We start from the raw sequence: 25980 nt of genomic DNA, 5'->3' as shown, positions 1-25980 counted from the left end.
CCAGTTGATAGCAGGCCCAGCACTCTATTCACTACTCCACAAGAAAAACATGATGGAACAAAAAGCTTAGACATCATGTTTCAGAAAAACCGTAAAAGAAAATTGCCTAAGACTATTGGAATCAGAGGAGAAAGTATAAAATTATTTAATCCAAAGGACTCCACAACAAGGGAACCCCAGAAATATAGTATCCAAGCTACAGAATTCTAAAGTTAAAAAAAGGAAAATATTACACATGACTTACAGATACAGATCACATACCAAATAACTCCTGGCAGAATCACAGCATCACTCATCAGCAACAAGAAAGGAAAAAATTGAAATACTAACTAGATATCCCAAAGCAAACACCTTACACTCAAAGATAGCATCTTGCAAAGCTGAGAATAATTCTACAGGAAGAAAAATACTTGAGCTAGAATAGACTTTTCCATTTTTTCCTTTTGCAAAAACAACAACAACAACCATTTCTAAGCATTCTTTGAAATTCAAAAACAGTGGAAAAAAGAAATTTAAGAAAGTCAAACAAGTGTAATAATTTGAAAAAGCTGGATCCAGTGCTTGGAAGCAGAGAATGGATCACAAAACTATTGTGTTTTTGGAGTCTCACATATTTTAAGGGTAATCAAAGATACAAAAAGAGGAAAGTTCTGGGCTTCAATGTTTAAAAATATTATCCAGGATGGAAAAAAGGAAAGGATATTTTATTTCTTAACTTTTGGATACCATAGGTGAAGAGTATTTCAAACAAAGAGCTGGGGTAGGGAGAAGAGGGAATCTAACTAACCAAACTCTGATTTAGGCCAGGCAAGAAAAGATAAAAAATACATATTGTAGTAGTCTAATGAAGTAAAATGAGCAGAGACTAGACTGGGATAGGGAGAATGAAGAGGTGAGGGGGCCAGAAGGTGGGATGAAGAAGCTGATGGCTTAAAACAAAACAATTATTGAAGGTCTATTTTTAAAAGAAGAAGGAGAAAAAGAAGAAGAACAACAACAACAACAATAACAACAACAACAACAACAAGAAGGAAAGAGTCAAGATTCAGTGACATGTGAGGTAGAATGGGAGAGGAGGAGGAATAGAGGAAATTTAGGATTGAAATGTTTCAAACAATACAAATTGCTGGAACCTAGTGTTGATTTCTTTCTAGATGAAGAAGAAGAAAGAGAAAGAATAACACAATTACAGAATATGAATAAAGGTATGGTTCAAAAAAAAGCAAACTTAACAATCATAACTGTGGATATTAACAACAAAAACATGTCCATAAAATAGAAGTTGTCAAAATGGATTAAAAATAAGTAACGGTTAGTTCTACACAAGAAATACACATAAGATAAAGATTATATACAAAGACTAAAAGATGGGTTAGAATAGAATTCATTATACCTTAGTCAAATCCAAAATGTCAGAAATGGCAATTGTGGTCTTAGACCAGGCAACCTCAAAAATAGGTAGTATCACCAGAGCTCTACGGGAAAATCTCATTATGCTTAAGGATACCATAAATAATAAATATTAACTATGTGTACCAAATGGCAAAATATTTATGTACTTTCAAAAGAAGCTATTTTTTAAAAACTAGATCTTAAGGCAACTTATTTATTATGTTATTGTTATAAGTAACTGGGTTGCTACTTTCAGAATATAGAAATATTGTAGAATCACAGATTTAGAGTTGAAATCTATCTTTGAGGGGGTAGTTTAACCTCCTAATTTTAGTTATGACATTACCAAAACACAAATAAGTTAAATTATCTATGCAAATTCACACAAGTAGTAAGTTGCAAAGTTGGAATCGGAAGCTAGGTCCTCTGAATTCAAAGCTAACATCCTTCTACTTTAATAGCATTAATAAATAAGAAACAAATTAAAATATGAATATGATATTAGAAAAATGAGATATGAGTGATTTTAGATGGTCACTGAATAGGAATCTTAAGGAGCATACCTATATTTGGTATCACATGGCACCTTTAGAAAACTTGCATACAAACAAGTAAGTAAAGAACTTCCAGATAAATACAGAATGACAGAAATACTAAACATATGCTTTACAGACCATATGACAATACAAATTGAAATCAGTAAGGAAAATATGAACAAAACACACAAACTTAAATGGAGACTAAATGATATCCTAAATTATGACTAGATCAAAGAAAAAATTACGGAAACAAATAATTATATGGAGGAAACTTATAATAGATAATATGACATTTATAAGATGCTATTAAAGCAGTTTTAAAGGAAAATGACATATTTGAGTATGTATTAATGAAAAAAAAAGAATACCAATGAATTGAGCATATAGTTTTTAAAATCTAGAAAAAATAAATTAATAGTCCCAATGAGCAGAGGAAGTGTTGCATGGTAGATGTAGAGCTGACCGTGGAACTAGGAAGACCTAAATTTAAGCTGACTCTTATACAAACTTTCTGTGTGACCCTGGGCAAGTCATTAATCCATCAGTGTTCTAACCAACTCTCTAAGAGTATAGGTTGCAGAGAAGGTATCAACCCAAATAGAGGCTGTCCCTTATGCCAATGAAATCATAGTCCAGTCCCTTTCACTGGTCTATCCCAAAGGAGCATGAGTATGCACTTTGAAATAAAGAGATTTTAAAAATTGAAAAGAAAAGACTATTTAGCAAACAAGACCCATGTTATCTTGCATAATCACTTAATTTCTTTGGACCTCAATTTCCTCATATATAGAACTAGAGGGTTGAACTAGATGGCCTCAAAGAATCCTTCTAGCCCTAAATCTATGATGCTTTAATATTGCTATTTGAGTTGTTTAAATCTAAAAAAGGCAATCTGAAGATTCTTTTTAGAGCCCACTGAAATGTATAAACTCTTAGCTAACCGAATGAAAGAAAAGTTTGAGGTAAACTAAGATGTCAATTTTAAAATGAGGATGAATTCAAAACAAAAAGGAAGGAAAAGAAATAAAGCAAACTATCATTACCTGTTATATCTGCTTAGACACAAACAAAACTGAAAACAAATGAATTGCATGAATATTTACAAAAACATGAAATATTCAAATTGACAAAGCTGGTAGTAAGGAACTTATATACTCCAATCACAGAGAAAGAAATCAAGAAAATAAATAAAACTCCAAATTGAAAAACACTTGATGATATGAATTTACAAGGAAATTCTATCAAATGTGTAAATGACAAGTAACTGCTCTATTATACAATCTGTTCTCAAAAAAAACAGAGAAAGAAGTTAACTTATGGAATTCCTGATGTTAAAACAAAAATGGTCCCCATGTACAAACCAGTTAGTGATAAAGCAGAGGAAGAAAATTATAAGTAAATATCATTAATGGGTATTAATTCAAAATCTGATTAAAATGTTGATTCAAGAATTGATTAAATTTTTTTTTGAATTAGCAAAAGGAAACATATATATTCAAAAATAACTAGGTAAAATTTATACTAGGAATTTAACCATGATTGAACATCATGAAAACTGAAAATATTATTAGATGGTTAAATAATATTCATCATTCCTTCGTATTAAAAACACTAAAAAGCATCAGAGTAATATACTCTTGCTTGATATAATTTTTAAAAAAAACTATCATTGTCCAAGATTTGGCATTATCTATAAAGGAAAAACATTGTTAACTCTCCTAGTGAGAACTAGGTAAAGAAAGGATGCTTGTTGTTTCCATTATTCAATGAATTAGTGCTAGAAATGGTAGATCACATACACAACATGATGGTATGCTTAGCAAAATCCTCAATTAGTGAAGAATCTCATTAATAGCTATAATAAAGCTGTTAAATACAAAACAAATCTACAAAGAAAATAGGAAGAATTTCTACATAGTTCTAACAAAAAAACTAAAAATGATAAGAGAAATTCCATCCAACATAACTACAAAATTAATAAAATATCTGAGAATTAACTTCAAAATACATATGAGATTTATCTGACTAGAACTACAAAAAAAATGAAGGGAAAACAATAATGTCATCTAAATTAATTTACAGATTTAGTGCAGTGCCAGTCATATTATTATGGATGCTTTTTGGTGCTAGTCAAAGTGATAACAAAAATAATTTTGTGAATTGAAAAGCCTAGAATCTCAAAGGAAATAATGAGGAAATGTATGAATAGTGGGCCACAGATTTACCAAATTTCAAATTTTATTATATAGGAGTATTCATCAAAACTATTTTGTACTGGATATAAAACATAAAAGTAGAAGAAAGTAGGAAGGCTGAATAAGCAAAATAGAAGCAAGTGAAAATAGTAATACATTTGACAAACGCAAGAGCACATATTGCTAGGAGTCCCTTATGGGCAAAACAACTGGAAAAACTGGAAAGCTGTTGGGTAGAACTTATAATTGGATACATATTGTATACCATATGCCATAATACCCTCAAAATTGATACATGACCTCAGTATTAACAGATTATATATTTTTTTAAAATTAGATAAGAAAAACAATGTATTTTTCACAACTATGGCTTTGAGATAGAATTGATCAAACAGGGGATAGAATCACAAAAAATAAAATAGATGATTTTGACTATATAAAATTTAAAAGATTTTGTATAATTGAACGACAAATAATGGAGTGGGGAAAATATTTGCATCAAATATATTTGATAATATCTTTTTTCTTTTTTTTAAATTTAACATATTTAGTTTTCAGCATTGGTTTTCACAAGAGTTTGAATTACAAATTTTCTCCCCATTTCTACCTTCCCTCCCCCACTCCAAGATGGCATATATTCTGGTTGCCCTGTTCCCCAGACGGCCCTCCCTTCTGTCACCCCATCCCCTTTTCCCTTCGTTTCTTGCAGGGTAAGATAAATTTCTACTCCCCATTGCCTGTGTATCTTATTTTCTAGTTGCATGCAAAAACTTTTTTGTTGTTTTTGAACATCTGTTTCTAAAACTTTGAGTTCCAAATTCTCCCCCCTCCTCCCTTCCCACCCACCCTCTCTAAGAAGTTAAGCAATTCAACACAGGCCACATGTGTATCATTATGTATAGCCCTTCCACAATACTCATGTTCTGAAAGACTCACTGTATTTTGCTCCTTCCCAACCCATCCCCCTTTATTGAAATTTGTCCCTTGACCCTGTCCCCTTTCAAAAGTGTTTGTTTTTGATTACCTCCACCCCCATCTGCCCTCCCCACCATCATCCCCCCTTTTTTTATCTTCTTCCCTCTTCTTTCCTGTGGGGTAAGATACCCAATTGAGTATGTATGGTATTCCCTCCCCAGGCCAAATCTGATGAGAGCAAGATTCACTCATTCCTCCCTCACCTGCCCTCTCCCCTCCTCCCCCAGAACTGCTTCCTCTTGCCACCTTTATGTGAGATAATCCAGCCCATTCTATCTCTCCCTATCTCCATCTCTCAATATATTTCTCTCTCATCCCTTAATTTGATTTTATTTCTTTCTGGTATCTTCCCTTCATCTTCAACTCACCCTGTGTCCTCTCTCTCTCTCTCTCTCTCTCTCTCTCTCTCTCTCTCTCTCTCTATATATATATATATATATATATATATATATATATATATATATATATATATATACATATACACATACATATATACATACATACACATTCATATATATATATATATTTATATATATATATATATATACATATTCCCTTCAGCTACCCTAATACTGAAGTCTCATGAATCAGACACGTCATCTTTCCAAGTAGGAATGTAAACAAAACAGTTCAACTTAGTAAGTCCCTTGCAATTTCTTTTTCTTGATTATCTTTTCATGCTTCTCTTGATTCTTGTGTTTGAAAGTCAAATTTTCTATTCAGCTCTGGTCTTTTCACTGAGAAAGCTTGAAAGTCCTCTATTTTATTGAAAATCCATATTTTGCCTTGGAGCATGATAACTCAGTTTTGCTGAGGAGGTGATTCTTGGTTTTAATGCTAGCTCCACCGACCTCTGGAATATCGTATTCCAAGCCCTTCGATCTCTTAATGTAGAAGCTGGCAGATCTTGAGTTATTCTGATTGTGTTTCCACAATACTCAAATTGTTTCTTTTTGGCTGCTTGCAGTATTTTCTCCTTGATCTGGAATTTGGTGACAATATTCCTAGGAGATTTCTTTTTGGGATCTATTTGAGGAGGCGATTGATGGATTCTTTCAATTTCTATTTTGCCCTGTGGCTCTAGAATATCAGGGCAGTTCTCCTTGATTATTTCTTGAAAGATGATATCTAGGCTCTTTTTTTGATCATGGCTTTCAGGTAGTTCAATAATTTTTTAAATTATCTCTCCTGGATCTATTTTCCAGGTCAGTGGTTTTTCCAATGAGATATTTCACATTGTCTTCCATTTTTTCATTCCTTTGGTTCTGTTTTATAATATCCTGATTTCTCATCAAGTCACTAGCTTCCACTTGCTCCAATCTCATTTTTAAGGTAGTATTTTCTTCAGTGGTCCATTGGACCTCCTTTTCCATTTGGCTAATTCTGCCTTTCAGGGCATTCTTCTCCTCGTTGGCTTTTTGGAGCTCTTTTGCCATTTGACTTAGTCTATTTTTTAAGGTGTTGTTTTCTTCAGTGTATTTTTCAGTATTTTTTTGGGTCTCCTTTAGCAAGTCATTGACTTGTTTTTCATAGTTTTCTCGCATCCTTCTCATTTCTCTTCCCAGTTTTTCCTCTACTTCTCTAACTTGCTTTTCCAAATCCTTTTTGAGCTCTTCCATGGCCTGGGACCAGTTCATGTTTTTCTTGGAGGCTTCTGTTGTAGGCTCTTTGACTTTGTTAACTTCTTCTGTCTGTATGTTTTGGTCTTCTTTGTCACCAAAGAAAGAATCCAAAGTCTGAGACTGAATCTGGGTGCGTTTTCGCTGCCTGGCCATATTCCCAACCAACTGACTTGACCCTATGAGTTTTTCAGCGGGGTATGACTCCTTGTAGACTAAAGAGTTCTATGTTCCATGTTTGGGGGAGATGTGCCAGCTCTGCCACACCATCACTCCTCCTTCCCCAAGAACCCTCAACCCGGCCTGGGCTTAAATCTTCAGCAGGCTGTGCACTCCTGCTCTGCTCTGCCACTTAATTCCTCCCACCAGGTGGGCCTGGGGCCAGAAGCAACTGCAGCTGTAGCTGCCCCACCTCCGCTGCCCCTGGGGCCAGTAGCCCAACCTCGAACTCCTTCCACTCCCGGAGCTTTTTCCACTAACCTTCTCTGTTGTCTTTGGTTTGAGAAGTCTGGTAACTGCTGTAGCTCACTGATTCGGGGTGCTTCGCCCGACTCCTGGTCTGGTTGGTCTGCACTGCCCATGCTGGGCTCTGCTCCGCTCCCCTCCCAGCTCCCAGCTTCGAGCTCTGGGTGGGATAGACCTCACCCAGAGACCATCCAGGCTGTCCTGGGCTGGAGCCCTGCTTCCCTCTGCTGTTTTGTGGGTTCTGCAGTGCTAGAATTGGTTCAGAGCCATTTTATATAGGTTTTTGGAGGGACTCGGTGGGGGAGCTCACGCTAGTCCCTACTTTCCTGCCGCCATCTTGGCTCCGCCCCCCTTGATAATATCTAATATTCAAAATATGTAGAAATCAATACAAATATTTAACTTCTAGTAAATTTCCGGAAGAGATAAGTGGTCAAATAATTTGGGAAAATGGTTTCAAAAAAAGATTTTCAAATTATAAATAATTCCAGGAAACATCAAATTAGTAATAGTAAGAGAAATATGCATTTAACAATTGTGAGATTTCATTTCATCCAAAAAAATTGTCAGAGATGGGGACATTAGTGTTAGAGGGGCTGTGGAAAGATGCTTATGGTGATACACTGTTGGTAGCTCTTTGAAGCAGTCCTTCCACTCTGGATTTCCATTCAGAATTATTTTTAAAGGGACAAAACTATCCATATGTAACTTTTGACCAAGTAACCCCTTTGCTAGCTTGAATGACCCAAGGAATTCAAAGACAAAAACAAAGGTCCACAACATATCAAAACATTCAGAACAGTAATATTTGTGATAGCACAGGTAGAACATTTTTTGTAGCTTTTTGAGGCAACTAAGACCTGAGTTCAATCAAACCTCAAATCTTTTTACTAGCTGTGTATGTCAATTAATCTCTGTATGCCTCAATTTCTTTAACTTTAAAATAGGGGTAATAATAGCACCTACTTCCCAGGGTTGTGAATCTCAAATGAGATAAGCTTAGCAAAGGCATTTAGCAAAGTGCCTGGTATATAATAAATTTTGAATAAATGTTTGTTCTCTTCCTCCTCCCACCCCACAAAACTAATACCAAAAGTAGGTGATCATCAATTGGAGAATGGTTGAAAAAATTATGTTATATTAATGGAATAGAATATTATGGTGTAGTAAAAAGCAGAGTTTACAAAGAATTCAGATTGGTATTAGCTCATGTGGAGAAAAATAAGCAGAGCCAAAGGAGCAATCTGAAGTATATCCTTTGATAGAGATATGTCACTATGGAACTACAGGGAGACATTGTGATACGATGAAAGAAGATTGATGCTGGAGCCAGAAGACCTGGGCTCAAATCAAACCTCTAATATTTCCCATGGGACACCAGACAAATCACTAAACCTTCCTGGACTTTAATATCCTCATCTGTAAAATGAGGAGACTGAACTACATAACTGAAGTACCTTCCAACTCTAAGCTCCACACTCTGATCCTAAGAACTATACTCCAAGACATTATTGGAAACAAAGAAGCACACACAACCACAAAAATGTTCATAGCAGCATTATCTGGAGACATAATGTATCCCCAAAAGTTAGGGAATGGTTAAATAAATTGCAGTATACTAATATAATACAATATTATTTCATTGGAAGGTATTGTGAAAGTGAAGAATTCAAAAACAATGAACAATGAAACAATGCTCCAAATCACTATTAACAACATAAAGGCAAATTAAAACAACTAAAGTTTTACCTCACACTCATTAAATTGACAAAGATGACAAAAGAGCAAAATGGTAAATCTTGAAAGGTAAGATGAGCGCACTAATGAAATATTGGTGGGGCTGTGAATTCAACCATTACTGAAAACAATGTGAAATTATATTAGAAAAGTTACTAACATGCACTCACCATTTGACCCAGAAATATCACTTTCAGATATGTAATGAGCGGTTGATCACTGGACTCTTGATCAATTGAGTCCTTCCATGTGCTTTTTGAAAATGAGGCACTGATCTTTTTCAAAAAGAGTCCTGTCTGATGGAGCTACATATATACTCTGGCTCATCCCTGAAGGACATGCAACACCTGATTGGTCCCTATGTGTGTCCATGACTGGAAGATAGTGTCAAAGATGAAGGGCAACAGAGTCATGAAGAAGTTCCTTTCTTTGTGTTCTATAACAGAGATGAAAATATTTCACCTACTCTCTTTGAACCAGGCCTCTTTGGAGGTACACCCAGTGTTTACTGTAAACTTCTCCCTCCCACTGGCATCAATGATGGTTATAATCACATGGTAGTGGGAACACATGCATGCCTAGGTGAGCCTGAATTCCTGTCAGCCTTGTCCTTTATGTTTTTTTCTCTGAACACAAGTCAGCAACTAGAGTCCCAGAAATAGGCATTTCCAGGTTGGATATTAATCTAAGAGGTTTAGAGTTTCTGAGTCAGTTGTTACTTGTCCAAGTGGAAGTAATTTTAGTATCAAATACTAAAGAGCCATGTCTGTTTCTCCCTCTGGCCAAGAGAACCTAATTTTGTGATAATACAAAGCTGAAGTGAATGAAAAAAATACATATTTGCATTTGTTCAGAAGCCTCACAATAATTGTCTTTATCTCCTGGGAGAGTATAATGAATGTGATAGATTACTATTTGATCTTTCTGTATTTGTTGACACATTTCAATGAATCTTGTCTACTCTAAACATTCTCTGTGGTAAAGGAAATGAGCTGTTGTCCTGTACCTGATACCTATTTTGTTCAGAGTACCTTTTCTAGAAGGGACCCAGTTATCAATACCTTGATATGACCCTAGACATGAGTTATACTTAAGCATTGTTTTGGGGATTTTCTCTGAAGTTCTACTCTTGCGTGGGTCCAGTTGGCCAGAGAGAAACAAAAAATTTAAACCCTATTGCCCCCTAAGAACAAAACCAGCCTATATGAATCCAGAGTAGAACCCCTTTTTGAAAAGGGGCCCCCTGTACCACAGATAAGCAATATACTCCAGAGTTCAAAGATACAGGGGAGAAAAACCCTAAACACATATACACAAATATTTATAACAGCACTTTTTGAAGTAGCAAAGGACTGGAAGTAAAGTGAATCCTCATCAATTGTGAAATGTCTGAATAAATTGTGATGTGTGAACAAAATGGAATTTTACTGACCATAAAAGTGATGAATATGAAGAATTCAGAGACATTTGAAAGACATGTATAAACTGATGTGAAACAAAGTAAGGAAAACCATGAGAAAAAATCTTCTATTACTTCAGTGATATAAATAAAATTACAGTTTAAAGACTTTAGAATTCTAATCAATACAGTCAAAGTGATAACTTCAGAGGACTGATGGTGAGTCAGTCAACAAGATTTTATTAAACATCTACTATGTGTCAGGCACTGTGATAGATACTGAAGATACAAAAACAGAGAATGAAACAATCCATACATACTCTGAAGGACATGACATGACATGATGTGACTTGTGTGAGGGAGGGCTGTGTAAGATCACCAGCCTCACTTTTTCCTCTAGAGATATCTGGGTCCAGTGGCCTGATATTCATCAGGATGACTAGAGATGGCCTAGGATGCAATGTGAGACCCTGGCTTTTTCAGGCTAAGGCCTTTTCGGGTTCCCACTTTGAGTGAGGTAAAGCCCATTCAGTGAATAGGCCTCTTTAAGAAGTGAGTCAAAGGATGGTCCCTTTAATTAGTAAAAGGAGAAAAAAATCAAACTGGGAGGGGAGGACCCTCAGAGTTGCTAGTCAAAAGAAAAATGGTTACCATTGACATTCACTTTGAGCCAGGAGGGCCCAAATTATAGCCATTAAGTGGAGTGTGGGCAGGGACCCATTGTGGTCCAATCTATGAACTTCAGATGAAGCATGTCTCCCGCCTTAAGTCATGGAAGTAGTAGAATATAAATGTAGGATGAGACATGTATTATCAAACATCGTCCATATGTTGATTTGTTTTGTTTAACTGTACCTCTTCATTACAAGTGATATTTCTATTGGGTGTTAGAGAATCATTGGGAAATGGCAGTAATGTGAAAAGAAAATCAATAAAACTTTTAAAAGATTTCAAAGAAGCTATATCCCAGTAAAGAAAACAGACTCAAATGAAAAATGTATACAATGAATATAACAATGTAAATAACTGAGGAGCAATGAAACTCTAGTCAAAGATGACAGTCAATTATTAGCATCATACTATTGTCGTTTAAGAATACATCCCTACATTCATATTACAAACTTTTCAAGGAAGGTAATTTACAAACAGAGAAGGTTAATTGGGTATGTGTTGGTAAGTATCTATTGTATTAAAATACATTTTGTTTAAGAAGAAAAGAAATGTGGAGAAAATTAAAGATCAGGTGACAAAAAATTAAAATTGGTATTATCCAATATGGATACTGCCAGAAGATGTAATACTCAGAATCAGCTGACTTTGGCAAAGAATGATTGGGGGAGAGGGAAAAGGAATGACTTTTTCTATGTGGGGGAAAATAGAAAAATCAAAATATGAATAGGACTACTTCTGAGGTTCTATTGAATTATGATAGTGTATTACAGAGAAAAGGCTGGACATTCAAATTTAATTTTACTTCTGCTTTCACTTTCAATAAGAATAAAGTTTATATTTCAAAGGACAGAGAAAATAACTTATATGAATAAGAAAACCAAATAAACAGCATTCCTAGCAGCTTTTAATGAAGCCCCATCACCAGGCCCCAATGAACTATATCCTGAGCTACTGAAAGAGCTAGTGCATGTGACTGTGTAACCAGAATGGCCTTTGTTTTCTTTGAGTGACTCAATTTATCTCAGTGAGCTTTACTAGGTGCTAAGCCCCAGGCCCAAACCACATTAGGTGTTAACGTAATCCACGTGGATGTGAACCTCCCAGGGTGCTAAGGGGAGGGGCCAACTCAAGAACCAATCACCAGAGCCTGAGCTCTGGTGATTCAGATGATGTTTGATGTCTGAAGCCCTATAAGAAGGGAGGACAGAGCCATTTGTGTGGGGCTCCCGAGATGGTGTTGATGAGCAGGCTCTGGGCAGCTCTAGCTAAGGAGCCCTCCAGCTTGTAAACCCAGATGCTGAAACTTTGTTGAACTCTGGTAACTGTTTTGAATCAGGATTTGAATCAGACAAAGTCTGTTGATGTTTGTAATTTGTTTGCATTTTGTTTTGAAGTTCAGGGTGCTGGCTTTTTCCCCTGAACTAACTGAATAATATTTGAATGCTGAATTAAAAGTAAGCTTGTCAACCCCTTCACCTTGCTTCTCTTGCTTAAGCAGATCAGAAGAACCTGTGCTGTTGGCAGCTTTCTGGGTGCTGGCTGTGGGTGAATCTTATACCCCCACAGAAGCTGCTAGCGAGATTGTTGAAACAGACTGCTAAGCCACAAAGAATGATCTTTGTTTTTGTTTTTCATTCTAAACTTAACAAACACCTCCTTCCCCAAAAAGGGGGCAGCATTTCCACAAACACAGTATAACACAAAATAAGTTGTATATGAAACTGTACATTTCTATTGCATTAGGATTTTTTAAAGTAAGTAATAAATTCAACACATCACTTTCGGAGCTGTCCTACTTGTCTGTTCTTCCTTACTGACTTCCTTGTCTTCTGTATAATTTTTTTAAAAAAAGTTTTATTGACTGTGGGTTTTTTTCTAACATTACTATTACTGGATCTTCTCCCTCCACCATCAAATTTCCCTCCCTCAATTATAAAAAGAAAGGAAAAAATGTCTTGTAAAAAAAATAAGCATAGTCACACAAAACAAAACCACTAAGTAGTCATGTAGGAAAAATGCATGTCTTTTTAGACACCTTGGTTCTATCATCTTGTGTCAACAAGGAGGTACTATGCTCCATCGTTGCCCTCTGGAATCATGGTTGGTTTATTGCTACGATCAGGATTCCTAAGTCTTTCAAGGTTTTTTTTTTTTAACTATGTTGTTATAGCATAAAATGTTGTGCTGCTTCTGTTCACTTCACTCTTGATCAATTGATTGAAGTCATCTCAGGATTCTCTGAAGATATCTTTCATTACTTCATATAATGTAATAATATTCCATTATAATTATATATCACAATTTGTTTAGCCATTCCTCAACTGATTAGAACCTTAGCTTCCAGTTTTTTGCTTTCCTTTTTTTTTCTTTTTAATCTCACCTTCAGTAGCTACTCTCTCAGGATGAAGTTTGTTTTGCTTTTGACCATTCACTCTCTAATGTATCTTTCCTCTTAGCCCTTTCTTCTTCTTCCTATTTCAATGTTGAATTTTATGTACTTCTACTTGAAACTTTATGTGTATGTATGTGTCCAGTTTCAATGACAATGAGATTGATTTGATACCAGTTTGTCCTACTCCTTCCCTCATATTTGTATAATCTTCTTCTAGTACTCCTACTTTGAGGAATAGTAAGTTCTACATTCTTCTTCCCTTCAAACTACTCCCTTTTCCTTTCTTTTTTGTTTTCTGCTCAAAAATATCTAAAAAGAATTGATTTACATCGTCTTGTCTTAATTTAATATCCATAATGATTCTTGAAGACACTTGAAGACATGATATTGCACCTTCCAACAGTACAAATAATTTACTTTTCAAGCTTTCGCTTGACTCAAGTTTGTATCTCAAAGTTCCTGCTTAGCTCTTGTCTTTTTATCAGGAATATTTGAAAGTCTTCTATTCCAGTAAAAGACCATTTTTCGCATTGCAGGATGTTATTCTTGATTGTAAACCTACTCCTTTAGCCTTTTGTAATTTTTTAAATTGCAAGTTCTCATCTTGTTTATGGTAGAGGTTACAAGGTTTTTCTCATCCTAACTGTGATTCCTTCGTACTTGAACACTTTCTGGCTGCTACTATTTCTTCTTTGAGAAAGAAGCTCTAAATTTTGACTAGGATATTCTGAGATTTCTCCTTTGGGCTTTATTTCAGGAAGTGATTGGTGAATGCTTCCTATTTTCATCTTGCCCTCTGGCTATAATAGATCTAGCAGTTTTTATTTAGAATTTCTTGAAATGGAATGCCTAGGCTTTTTTTTTTTAATCAAAATTTTCAAAAACTCTGATGGTTCCAAAATTATCTCTCCTTGCCCTATTTTCTAGGACAGCTAGTTTTGGTAGCAAATATTACACATATTTTAATCCTTTGATTTTGTGCTGCTTCTTATTGTCTCATGGATTCATTGATTTCTGTGTGGTCCAATATAGTTTTCTTAGGGACTCTGTTACTTGGGTAACGTTTGCCACTTTCTCTTTTAACCTATATATTTTCCTTACAATTCTTTCATCTAGAGGCTTTATTTCATATATTAACTCATGCTTCATGAATTCTAGGTATCTATGTAGTCTTTAAGTCAACTGTTGTCTTCTAGATATACATTTCCTTGTGGAAAATTCATTTTTTATCTGTCTCTGCTTAAAGTTGTTATGTAGTTTCTCTCATCTTCTAGGTTGATTTTTCGGATATTCAATAATAATTTTTATGGTGCTTGATATCTTCTTCTGTTTATTCATTTCTCCATATTTAGTTCCTGAACTGGAGCTTTGTGCTTAGGCTAGGCTACGCCCTCTGCCAGAATTTTCATGGGGTAGTAGGTCCTGCTTAGCCTCAACTTGGGTCATCTAGCTCCTTACACTGTCCAGAGTTTGTCCACAATAAGAGCTCTGGTAGTGTTTAGGTCTCCCCTGGTTCTTTCAGGTTCAGAGTGTTAGATTCTAAGGTCTTCTGTATCTTCTCAGGAGAGAGTGCAACAGACTTTGGAACCTGGGGTGCCTTGTTGCTGGTATGGCACTAGTTGCTGTTACCCCCAGTCACTTCCAAGGTCCATGATGTGAGTTTTTTACCTCCCTGGGTCTTTCTTATGGGAGTCCTCCAATGTTTTGCCTCTAGATATGGAGGCTTTGCAGGCTACAGGATCTCTATCTTTTTCTGGTCACAGTGGAAGACTTCTGTCTTGTTTGCCTATGCTGGCACTGCTTTTTTGGTGGATCCTTTCTCTGATTTCCTAGAGATTCCTGGCTGATTTTTTGGTGCAGTTCTAGGGTGGAAGAAATCACTTACTCTTGCTTTTTGTGGGATTTCTTTATAATTATTTAGTCTGGTGTTATTTTTAAGGTTTTTTTTTCTGGAATAGGTTTGTAGAAGCTGAGCTACCTACCTCTAGTCAGACAGCAATTTTGGAAGTTTTCCGAGAGTGAAGTTTGAAAGAACATGGGAAATAATAGAGGTGCCATAAGCCTCAAGAAATCTAAGATAATAGCTAATGGATACAGTAGAACTAGTGAGGACATAGGACATAGGACATAGGAGGTTAAGGACATAGACGTATTTGTAGACAACAAGGAAGAAACAAGCAGATGAGAGATTAAAGATTAGCTAGAGAGAAAAATTATACTGGTGACCAAATAATACTAGAAGATGGAGAAGACTGAAGGAGAGAAGATCAAGGGTGAATGTAGAAGGGATGGCATTGGTGAGAAAAATTATCTCTTCAATGGAATGTGCAATAATACATGAAATGGTGAGGAATGAGGTCAGTGGGTTGTGAGATGCAGAGAGGTTGTCAGGTGAGGTGAAGGAGAGAAGCAGACAGTATTTGTTTTTCCAGTAAAGTATAAATCAAAGGCCTCTTCTAAGAGGGTGGGATGGGTAACTGGAGATTTGAGGGGGAAAAACAATGTTTAGAAGAGCTGTTGTGGAGAGTAGAATAGAGAATCAATTAAGGAGATGTCAAATAATTTGGGCAGGTTTGTGGTGTAGTAGATAGAGCATCAGGCCTGGAGTCAAGAAGAACTGAGTTCCAATCTGCCTCAGACACTTACTAGCTGTGACTCTTGGCAAGTCACTTAATCCTGTTAGCCACAGTTTCCTCCTCTGTAAAATAAGCTGGAGAAAGAAATGGCAAAGCTCTCCAGTATCTTTGCCAAGAAAACCCCAAATGGGGTCATAAAGGGTTACATATGACTGAACAACAAGCAAGAGCATTGCCTCATTGCAGTAAGTGCCCAGATGTGATTAGATAGCATCAATTTGTAGTAGATTGAATCATCAGTATTTAGCAGTTTTCTCTGGTTCCATTCAGTAGCAGATGAATAGGTCCACAGAAGGCAGATAGTGGGGCTAATCTAACTTTGGTGTTTGGGTAGATGTATGTTAATAGGACGAGCAAGCAAGGGATTCAAGATAAGAGGGCAGTCAAGAGTTGCAGAAATTTAGCTAAGAAGATGAGAGATACTGTATGATAGTTACTGTGGATGGGAGGATTTTTAGCAAGAGCGAGTATATGGCAGCAGAGAGCAAACCAGTAGGTAGGAAAAAGATGAAAATTATAGAGGGTGAAATAAAAAGGGACAATTTGCTAGTGATGATAGGATAGAATGGAATTGAAGGTACTTGGAGAGGAAGACTGACCTTGGCATGGAGAAGAGTACCCTCTTCATCAAGAACACAGTGACACCACATCCTCTTCTCTGACTCTCTTTTTACCCAAGTATTTAAATGAAACTCCTATCTCCAAAGTTATCAATTATCTAATTGCCAAATTGAATGGACTTTTCTTAATCTTCAACCTTCTTGATCTCTTTATGTAATTTATATTATTATCCATGTTCCCCTCCCTGTACTCTGCTCACTGACTTTGATGGCGTTGCTTTCTTTGTTCTCCTGTCTTTTTGACTGCTCCTTCTCAAACTCCTTTGCCATATCTTCATTCATATCATTCCACTTAACTATGGGTGTATGCAAAGACTCTTTTTTAGACTGTCTTCTTTATTCACTCACTTGGTGACCTCATTATCTTCCATGGATTCAATTGTCATTTTTTGCAAATGAATTCCATAGCTATATACTCAAACTTAGTCTCCCTACTGAGCTACAATCCCTCACCACTAACTGCCTATTGGACGTGTTGAACTGAATATTCCATAGACATCCCAAACTCAATATGTCCAAAACAGAACTCAAAACAGAACTTCCTTTCTTCACCACCTGCCCACACACATTCATTTACTTTTCTTCCCTATTAATCTCAATGTCACCACAGTCTTCCAGTCATGAAGGTTCACAAATTTGGTTTCATCCTTTACTCATCGCTTTCCCTTACCCTTCATATTCAATCTACCAAATCTTGTTTCTATCTCCACATCTTTCTTAGAAATCTATTTCTTTCCATTCATATAGCCACTAAATTAGGTCAGCCCCTCATCACTGCTTTCCTGGAGCATTGCAATAGTCTCCTATCTAGTCTCTCTACTTCCAGTCTCCACTCTAAACATCCATCCTCTATACAGTTGCTGAAGCGATTTTCCTAAAGTGCAATTTTGACAATTCACACACTTAGTCAATAGACCCCAGTGTCTCTCTATCATTGTTGTTGTTTGTCCTTCAGTTTTTAAGAGCACCAATGACATCACAGAGTGATGTCTTAACTTACTCGTGAATTAGGTTTAATCGAATCGGAGTTTCACAAAGTTGTCAGCCTCGCTCTCTCTTCCAGAGTCAACAAAGTTCAGTGGAAAGACAATAGTCAGGATGACTGTCAATGGCACCATCTTGGTGTCTTTGATGTCTGACCAAGGTCTAGAACTCCACAGCCCCTGCTTCAAGCCAATTTCATGAAAGTTGGAATAAATTATTCTCATCTACTCATTCCACTTGGGGGAAGTGTTCACATGCTTTGGGTAGACATCTCCCTAACTCACCAATGGGCTTTGAGGCCTATTGGTTACCCTTAAGTTGGTTTAGCCCATCTTCCAAGATGGTTTTACCCAGGTATGGCTACTGTACATGCTAAAGTTTCTTGGAGCAAGTCACAGGTAAGAGTCAGGTGGCCAGTGAGATACCTAACCTCTTCCTATCTTTCCACTCTTCTTACACACCCCTGTCCATGCACTCTTCAATCTGATCTTTCTGGACTATTTATTGTTTCTCATACAGCATTCCATGCCTAGCACTGACTGTCCCCTATGGCTGAATACCCTTCCATCTCACTTTCATATCTTAAGACTTCCTGGATTCTTTCAGGACTTAGCTCATATGCCACCTTCTGCAGGAGGCCTTTCTCATCCCCCACAAATGCTACAGCCTTTCCCTCAAAGCTTAACTAGTATCTACTTTGTGTATGTGTATATACATACATATATATGTATACATAATTAAGAGTTATATTCTCTTCTCCCAATTAAATGTAAGTTCCTTGAGGTCAGGGACTGTTTTCATTTTTTTTTTTGTACTTCAAGCATTTATCAGAGTGTTTGGCTTATAGAAAGAAAAAAAAACCTCTATTTAATTCTTCTTTATTGACTAAGTGATTGATTAGGTCTCCATGATTCTGTGAACCTGAAAACAATTCTATGTGGTGTTATTGATTGTATTATGTCCATTTTACAAACAAGGAAACTGAGTGATTAATTAATTAACATCATACATTTTGGTGAAGAGGAGCAGTCTTCTGACTCCACTTACAGGAATTCTTCCCCTACACACAAAGACATAACCATTTATATGGGGTTCTACTGTAGATCTTCAAGTAGATCTTATCTTGTTTACTTTAATTGGATATTCTTTCAATTCTATCTGACTGGGAAAATTTGATCTTGGATAAACAGAATTCCATTTGTTCTTCTTAATAATAAGGAAGGAAATAAATAATTTTATTTCCCTTACCAATTTCCTGATTTATCTATTTAGTTAATTAAATGCTGCCTCCTTTCATTGCCTAAAAGCTTGACAGGTTTCCTTTCACACAGCTTGTTGGTTGCTTGTCTGGAATGACATTGGCATGATATAGACAGACACACAGTCTTCCAATTGGGAGAGTTTAAAAAGCATAAACCAGAACTGATGGATATGGAGTCAGAAAAAAACCATGATGGTTTTTGAGATCCTAGTGGCTGCTTTGAGTATAGTGGATATATTGGTGATAAATGGAGTATAGCATAATTGAGGTACCTCAAATTATATTGAGCAGCTTTTCCATAATTTTAATTAATATTTTCTTAAATTTTAATAAAGCTTAGGATTTAGCATACAAAATTGCCAAGTGAGAGAGAGCAGGAAAATGGCCATCATATTATTATCTATATTTTGCAAAGAAGGAAACTGACATGTCACAATTCAGCATACTTGTGACATGTCAAAGGTTACACAGCTAGACAGAAGCAGAGACAAACCTTGAACCCAGGTCTTCTGAAAACAAAGCCGTCATTGTTTTTCATTATACTATACTCTCCCTCAGCATGCAAAATGTAGGACATTACTTGTGAAAGCAATATTTTTATTTCAACCACAAAAGCAAATGAAGAATATAATCATTTGATTTCTCCTTTTGTAAGGAGTATGAGATTCCATTGCTCTTCTCTGTATGTACATAAAGGACTCCTTCCATGAAACAGTTGTAAGATAAAGGAGAAATGTTAAACATGTAGCCCAAGAGCAACAACACACAGCCCACAACCCTTCTGAGTGCAGCATACACCAGATTAATATGAAATTGGGAAAAACTTAACAAAATAAATACAAGTATGATAAAACATAGATAATGCTCCTGTATGGTTTCCTAAGCCAGTACCTGGGCACAGGGATCCTTATGGTAGCCCCCATTTCTATTTGAATTTGTCACCACTGATAGATGGCATGCAAAAATAAGACAGAAAATTCCCCTTAGGCACAGAACCATGTTGAGGTAGAATTGGAGTTGGAAAGAGAATTGTTTTGTACCTCCACACACTGTTGCTTATTTTATACTACTGATCTATATTTCCTATCAGAAACACCTTTACCATATGAAATTTGAGACATTTTATGCTGAAAATTAGCATATAGGAGGAGATTTAGGCTCAATAGGCATGAAAATGCGTTAGGTATCAATCCAACTAGCTGAGGAGGAGAGAAGGATTAAATCCTACACTGGAAAAGGAAGAAAATACTCATGTGGGCCTACATTAGATTTTGAGACCTTTAAGGGTAGGAAAAGTTTCCTTTGTCGTCATTTTCTCTCCATGGCCTAGCTGAGTAACCTGCAAGTAGTAAGTACTTAATCTCTGTTGAATGAGTCAAATTGGTGAAAGTCATGAGTATTTGCTTTTGAAATGCCAACAGAAGTGTGTTGTATCACCTTAACATAGGTCATACAGATCATGCACAGATATTCCTTGCCTGTTTCCAGCCTACAACTGACCTAACTCAGCATTTGTGTGTGTCAGAGATGATGAATTCTCTGGCTGTTTCCAGCCTTTAGGTGATCCAGTTCTGAAAAGACTTGGCATTTTTGTTTGGCATTAAAATTCATAACCTGAGCCCTTTTTAACTTTCCAGAATGTTTACATCTTACTCCCTTCCATGAATTCCATAATCCTACTACACTGACCCATTCAAAGTTTCTCAAACAACACTCCATCTCCCTTCTATTTCTTTCCCCTGACTGTACCATATGCCTGGAATGTTTTTTCCTCATATCACCCTCTTAGCTTCCATAGATATCTTTTAAGACTCAACTCAAATCCCACTTCTTCAAAAGGTTCTTCCTTATCTTCCACTACCAACACCCTCACCCCCATGTGCTAAAACCTTCCCATTTTCAATTACTTTCATCTACTCTATCCATAACTTCTTTGTACCTAATTATCTATAGGCTGCTTCACTCCCTCCCATAATGTATGCTTCTTAGGGACAGGAATGGTTGTTTGCCCTTTCTTTGTATTCCCAAAGTTTATAATAGGGCCTAGAAGAAATGAAAAAGACATAAATGCATGCTGACCGCCTGATTGACAATAAGGGAAACCCAGAGTGATCCCTTGGCCCTCTTCCTGCAGTGGGAATGCAAGGTACTGTGTCAATTAGAAGAAGAGGCAGCTTCTGGCTTAGCCTCTTTTTTTCACCCGCCATATGGCATCATGTAATACAAGGCTTCCAGTAAGAGGGACTTAAAAATGGGGCTTACAGATGTGACCACCATGGCAACTTCTCCCACATGGCTTCACAAACCTACTCCTGAAACTGCAGCTGCCTGCTTTTGTGTTTGTTCTTCACCAGCTTATGTGAATGAGAACCTATTTGGAGATGGAAGTGCTCAGGCTTAGAGGTGACCTTGACAGCAGGAGAGGTCCAGAGGCCCTGAGTGCTTTTGAATGGAACTGAATAGCTGCAAGAGGAAGAGTCCCCAGCAACTCTTGAAGAAGACAAACATAAGCACGAACATTAATGGGAAACTGACCCATTTGACCAAAAGACATGTAGTGAGAGTTGTTTAGATAGAGCAGCTGAAACAAATTGTAAAATACTTAATAGGCGATCCCACAACTTCTTTGAGTTAAGACAATTTTAAGCATAAACCAATAGAGTGGATAAGAGTGGTTAGCTCTACTGACTTTTTAGTTTGTGTTCCTATCAATGTTCTCTTTTTAGGAGCAGGCCTGATTCAGGCTGGAACCTATTAGTTCAGATTCAACATTAGGATTAGCCATATCATAGAAAAGAGATTCAACAAGGATACTCCTGCCTTAGCTTAGGTAGGTACAGCCTTCCTCATCTCTATATGGGAATGTCTGGTCAGTAGGGTGTTCTGTGGTGTCTCACTGTCTGAAGACATCCACCATATTGAAAAGACTCTAACTTTATGAAAAGGCTTTTATTCTCTTAAATGACAAGGATGACACATCAATATGGTTAGAGGTTATCAAGAAATTTCTAAAGGGAAGCTTGAACTTTGGCTCCTAGGCAAATCCAATCACAAGGATATCTTTGCTGCTTTTCAAAGAATAATTAAAACTAACTTATGTTGCAAAGCAAAGGAGGAAACCCTCATAGGTAGTGGTCCTAATACATTTGTGTTTTTGTCTTTTGTGTTTCACTACTTCTTTTGTGTAGAAGAAATAAATAGTATGTATGTTGAGTATCATTCTACTCCCTCCTTTTGGACAACTCTTGTACATGAACCTAAACTTGAACTATAAGTAAATCATCTGTGGAGCAACAAAATGGAAATTTAAATAGCTGAGCATGTCAGGAAAAGAAGCCCCTCTCAGAAGATAGACTCTCAATAACCAAATTCAGTCCATCCTCAAGCTTTGGTCCAGAGCAGAGTGAACACTAAGGAAGAAGCAGATCCTTGGCCTCAGAACTGGTTTCTCAAGATTAGGGCACAACCAACTTCAATAAATAAATGGGCTGAGTAGAACTGCCCACCCCAACTAAACCTTTTTAACAGTGATTTGTATATTAGAAAACACATCATTGTAGACTATATAAAGATATACTTTTGTTTGAGTTTGGTATGCTACATGCTAGTAAGGAGAATGAAATGTGCATATCTCACCAGAAGGGAAGAGAAGTTGGTTGAAACAGAGTTCATGATCTAAGCCTACTGACACCAAAGCCCCAAATAAACTCTAAATTATTATTATCAATGATAGCAATACAACACATTTTAACCAAACTAGGTTAGATATATACAAAAAATAATAGTGCGCCTAAGTCATCCACTTTCAACAACTCTTTGGGTATCTGAGGGAGATGTCATCTGAGTACAATATGACGTTTTAGTTTCTTGAAGTTTTAATAGCTTAAAACTGCACTATGACTTTTAAGTCAGTCTATTTAAGTAATATCTATTAAAATGAAATCGCTTTAAGAATATACAACATAATCTTCATCTAGCATTGTCTCCTTTTCTTTACAACATTTGGTCTCATGTTTCATAATATGTTGATATTTTCAGTGTGAATGTTCATTCTAACAATGGAGATGGCAAGCCCTCCCTACAGTAATGGAGTTTCATGAGTTTCTAAGGGTCTACAAGAGTTCATTTGGTAATAAGTAATATTTTAAATTATTTCTTTGAGACTCATTGTTTTTCAAATCATGGTAATACGGGAGATTTAAAAACCTCTTTGTCCTCTCAATCATCAAGACTATGTATGTATTTCTATGTATATATATTTCTACTAGGTTCCCCCAATTAACCAATAGCTCATAGACTGACACAAAAGAGATAGAGTATGATGTGAGTGCAATAATCACTTTCATATCTTGGTCAGAATAGTAACATTGCCTAAAATTATAGCTTTTTGGTTCCTCAGAGAAGGCAGATCTTTAAAATTAATATAGTGAATATATATATATATATATAATATATTTAAATAAAATATATATATTATATATTTAAATAAAATTTAAAGAAATCAGCATCAAGGCAGAGGTCTTCCTATGAAAGAATTCTCTATTAACACTCACCTTTCCCAACTGCTCTGCTCCATATTCCTGAGACTCCCCACTATGTGACTGACTGGGACACGGTGGGAGATTGGGGCTGAAGGCCATGAGGTCGTTCTTGACTGTTCCTTCTCCAGAGTAAACCTTCTGCCCCCGCTGCTGGGAATATGACCAGCTCCCAGCCTCATTCGAACACACCAGTGTAGACTTGCCAGGCCCATACTGGCCCTGAGGGGGCGAGGAGCACCATAGCACCACATAGAACAATAGACTCAGCACCAGCAAAGTGGACACAGAACAGATGGCTATGATCAAATACACGTTTACATCCACCAGAGCTGCCTCCTTCCTAATTCCTGTCTCGGCCACAGCTCCAGCAACCTCAGGCAAAGCTTTAAAGGCCTGCCCACTCTCCAATAGTGACACGCTCACAGTGACGGTGGCAGACAGCGCAGGTTCCCCGTGGTCCTTTATTAGTATTAGCAGCATCTTCAGAGGCCCATCCGACTCCTCCAGAACTCTCGCGGTGTGGATCTCCCCGGTGTACAGACCCACTCGGAAAGGGTTTCGTCCCACGCCCACCTCCGGCAGCAACTCATAAGACAGCCACGCATTGTAGCCTGAATCCGCATCCACAGCCCGAATCTTTGTCACCACGTGGCCCGGAGCCACTGACTGTGACACTAGCTTAGTCTCTGAGCCCCGGCTTGCCCCAGAACTGGCAAGAGGAGGTAACACTTTTGGTGCATTGTCGTTCTCGTCCAGCACGAACACCTGCAGGCTCACGTTGCTGCCCAGAGGAGGAAAGCCAGCATCTCGGGCGCTCACCTGGAACTGCAGCAGCTCCAGCTCCTCGTGGTCCAGGGGCTGCAAGGCATACACTTTCCCGCTCTCCGAGTGCACAGACACATAGCTTGAAAGCCGACGTTCCCCTACCCGCTGCTCCACCAGTGAGTAAGACACCAGTGAATTCTCCAGTGCATCCGGATCAGACGCGGACAAGGTGAAGATGTGACAGCCTGGTGGGTTGTTTTCCTTCACGAACACAGTATACATAGGCTTCTCGAAGGTAGGCGCATTGTCGTTTACGTCACCAATGCCCACAGACACACTGGTCGTGGCCCACAGTGCTGGCGTCCCGCCGTCCTTCGCAGTCACCACTAGCTCGTAGGCCGGCACGCGCTCACGATCCAAAGGGCCCTCCAATACCAATGAATAGTAATTCCTGAAGGTTGACAACAGCATGAAGGGTCCGGGGGGTGACAGGGAGCAAGTCACTTGCCCATTGGCGCCTGAGTCACGGTCAGATACGCTAATTAGGGCGATGACTGTGCCCGGTGGGGAGTCCTCTTGGACTGGTAGTGAGAGTGATGTCACAGACACCTCAGGAGAGTTATCGTTGGTGTCCAGAATTTCCACCAGAACCGTGCAATGACCAGCCATTGGAGGGTTCCCTTTGTCAATCGTCTCAACTCCAATTTCATACATGTTTTTCTTTTCAAAATCCAATTCTCCTTTTACCCTAATTTTTCCTGTATCTGGACCGATGTGAAAAGTGCGTTGCACTTCAGGAGGTACCGGGTTACGGAATGAGTAGGAAATATGTCCGTTAGTTCCATCATCAGCGTCAGAGGCATTGAGCTGGATCACCAACATACCGTTTGAAGCGTTCTCTAACATTCTCACTTTATAAATGGACTGGTCAAATTGCGGGGCATTATCATTCACATCCAGCACTTTGATCAGCAATTCAACGCTGCCAGTGAGCTCTGGCTTGCCCCCGTCAGTGGCAGTCAGTAATAAATGATGTTCTTGTGTTTCCTCCCTGTTCAAAGACTTCCTTAGAATAAGTGATAATGAAGTCGTTTCTCCGCTGTTGCTTTGTACGTCCAGAGAGAAATATTCACTGGGACTGAGCCTGTAGTTCAAGGCGGCATTCTCTCCTACATCTGCATCAGATGCGCCATCTAGAGGAAAACGAGCGTCTGGTGGTCTTGATTCAGCAATATTTATTTCTTTCTTGTTTTCTGGGAACATCGGAGGATTATCATTAATATCTTTGATCTCCACCTCCACGTGGAAAACCTGTAGGGGCTTGTCCACGATCACCTCCAGGTGGATGCTGCAAACTGGGTTTCGGCCGCACAGCTCCTCCCTGTCGATCCGAGAATTCACAAATAAAATGCCGTTCTGCACATTTACCTCCAGGTAGTTCCTGCGGCCCTTGGACACCACCCGGAACAGTCGTGACACCAGCTCCCCGACGTCCAGGCCCAGGTCCTGCGCGATTCGCCCCACAAACGTACCGTGTTTCGCTTCTTCCGGCACCAAGTAATGGACCTGGCCCCTTCCCAGCTCCCAGGATGTGAAGAGCAGAAGAGAAAACAGCAGATGCTGGGCTTTCTGGGGACACCCCATTACACACATGTAAGATTATCAGTATCTGAATTGGCTCTTCAGGGAAGCAAAAAGATAAATTCTTTGCTGCAAACTGTTTGGACCGAGCCAGGAGTGTGGCCTCTGTCTGATTCCAGGAAAGATTTCAGTAAAGATTTACTAGAG

General features: G+C 37.8%; 1 protein-coding gene across 1 annotated transcript in view; it reads right to left on the bottom strand.

Moving 5' to 3' along the window:
* LOC118843072 (protocadherin alpha-C2-like) overlaps positions 1 to 25980 on the bottom strand; it is a 164329-nt gene extending 138349 nt beyond the window's left edge. Inside the window, exon 1 of the mRNA XM_036750471.1 lies at positions 23440 to 25980. Within this exon, the coding sequence (XP_036606366.1) occupies positions 23440 to 25845 (2406 nt within the window). The 5' untranslated portion in view covers positions 25846 to 25980. The remainder of the gene's footprint in view (positions 1 to 23439) is intronic.

Source organism: Trichosurus vulpecula, chromosome 3 (assembly GCF_011100635.1).
Source record: "Trichosurus vulpecula isolate mTriVul1 chromosome 3, mTriVul1.pri, whole genome shotgun sequence".
NCBI lineage: Eukaryota > Metazoa > Chordata > Mammalia > Diprotodontia > Phalangeridae > Trichosurus > Trichosurus vulpecula.
The sequence above is the reverse complement of the archived record's forward strand: the minus strand, read 5'-3'. Positions and strand labels throughout refer to the sequence as shown.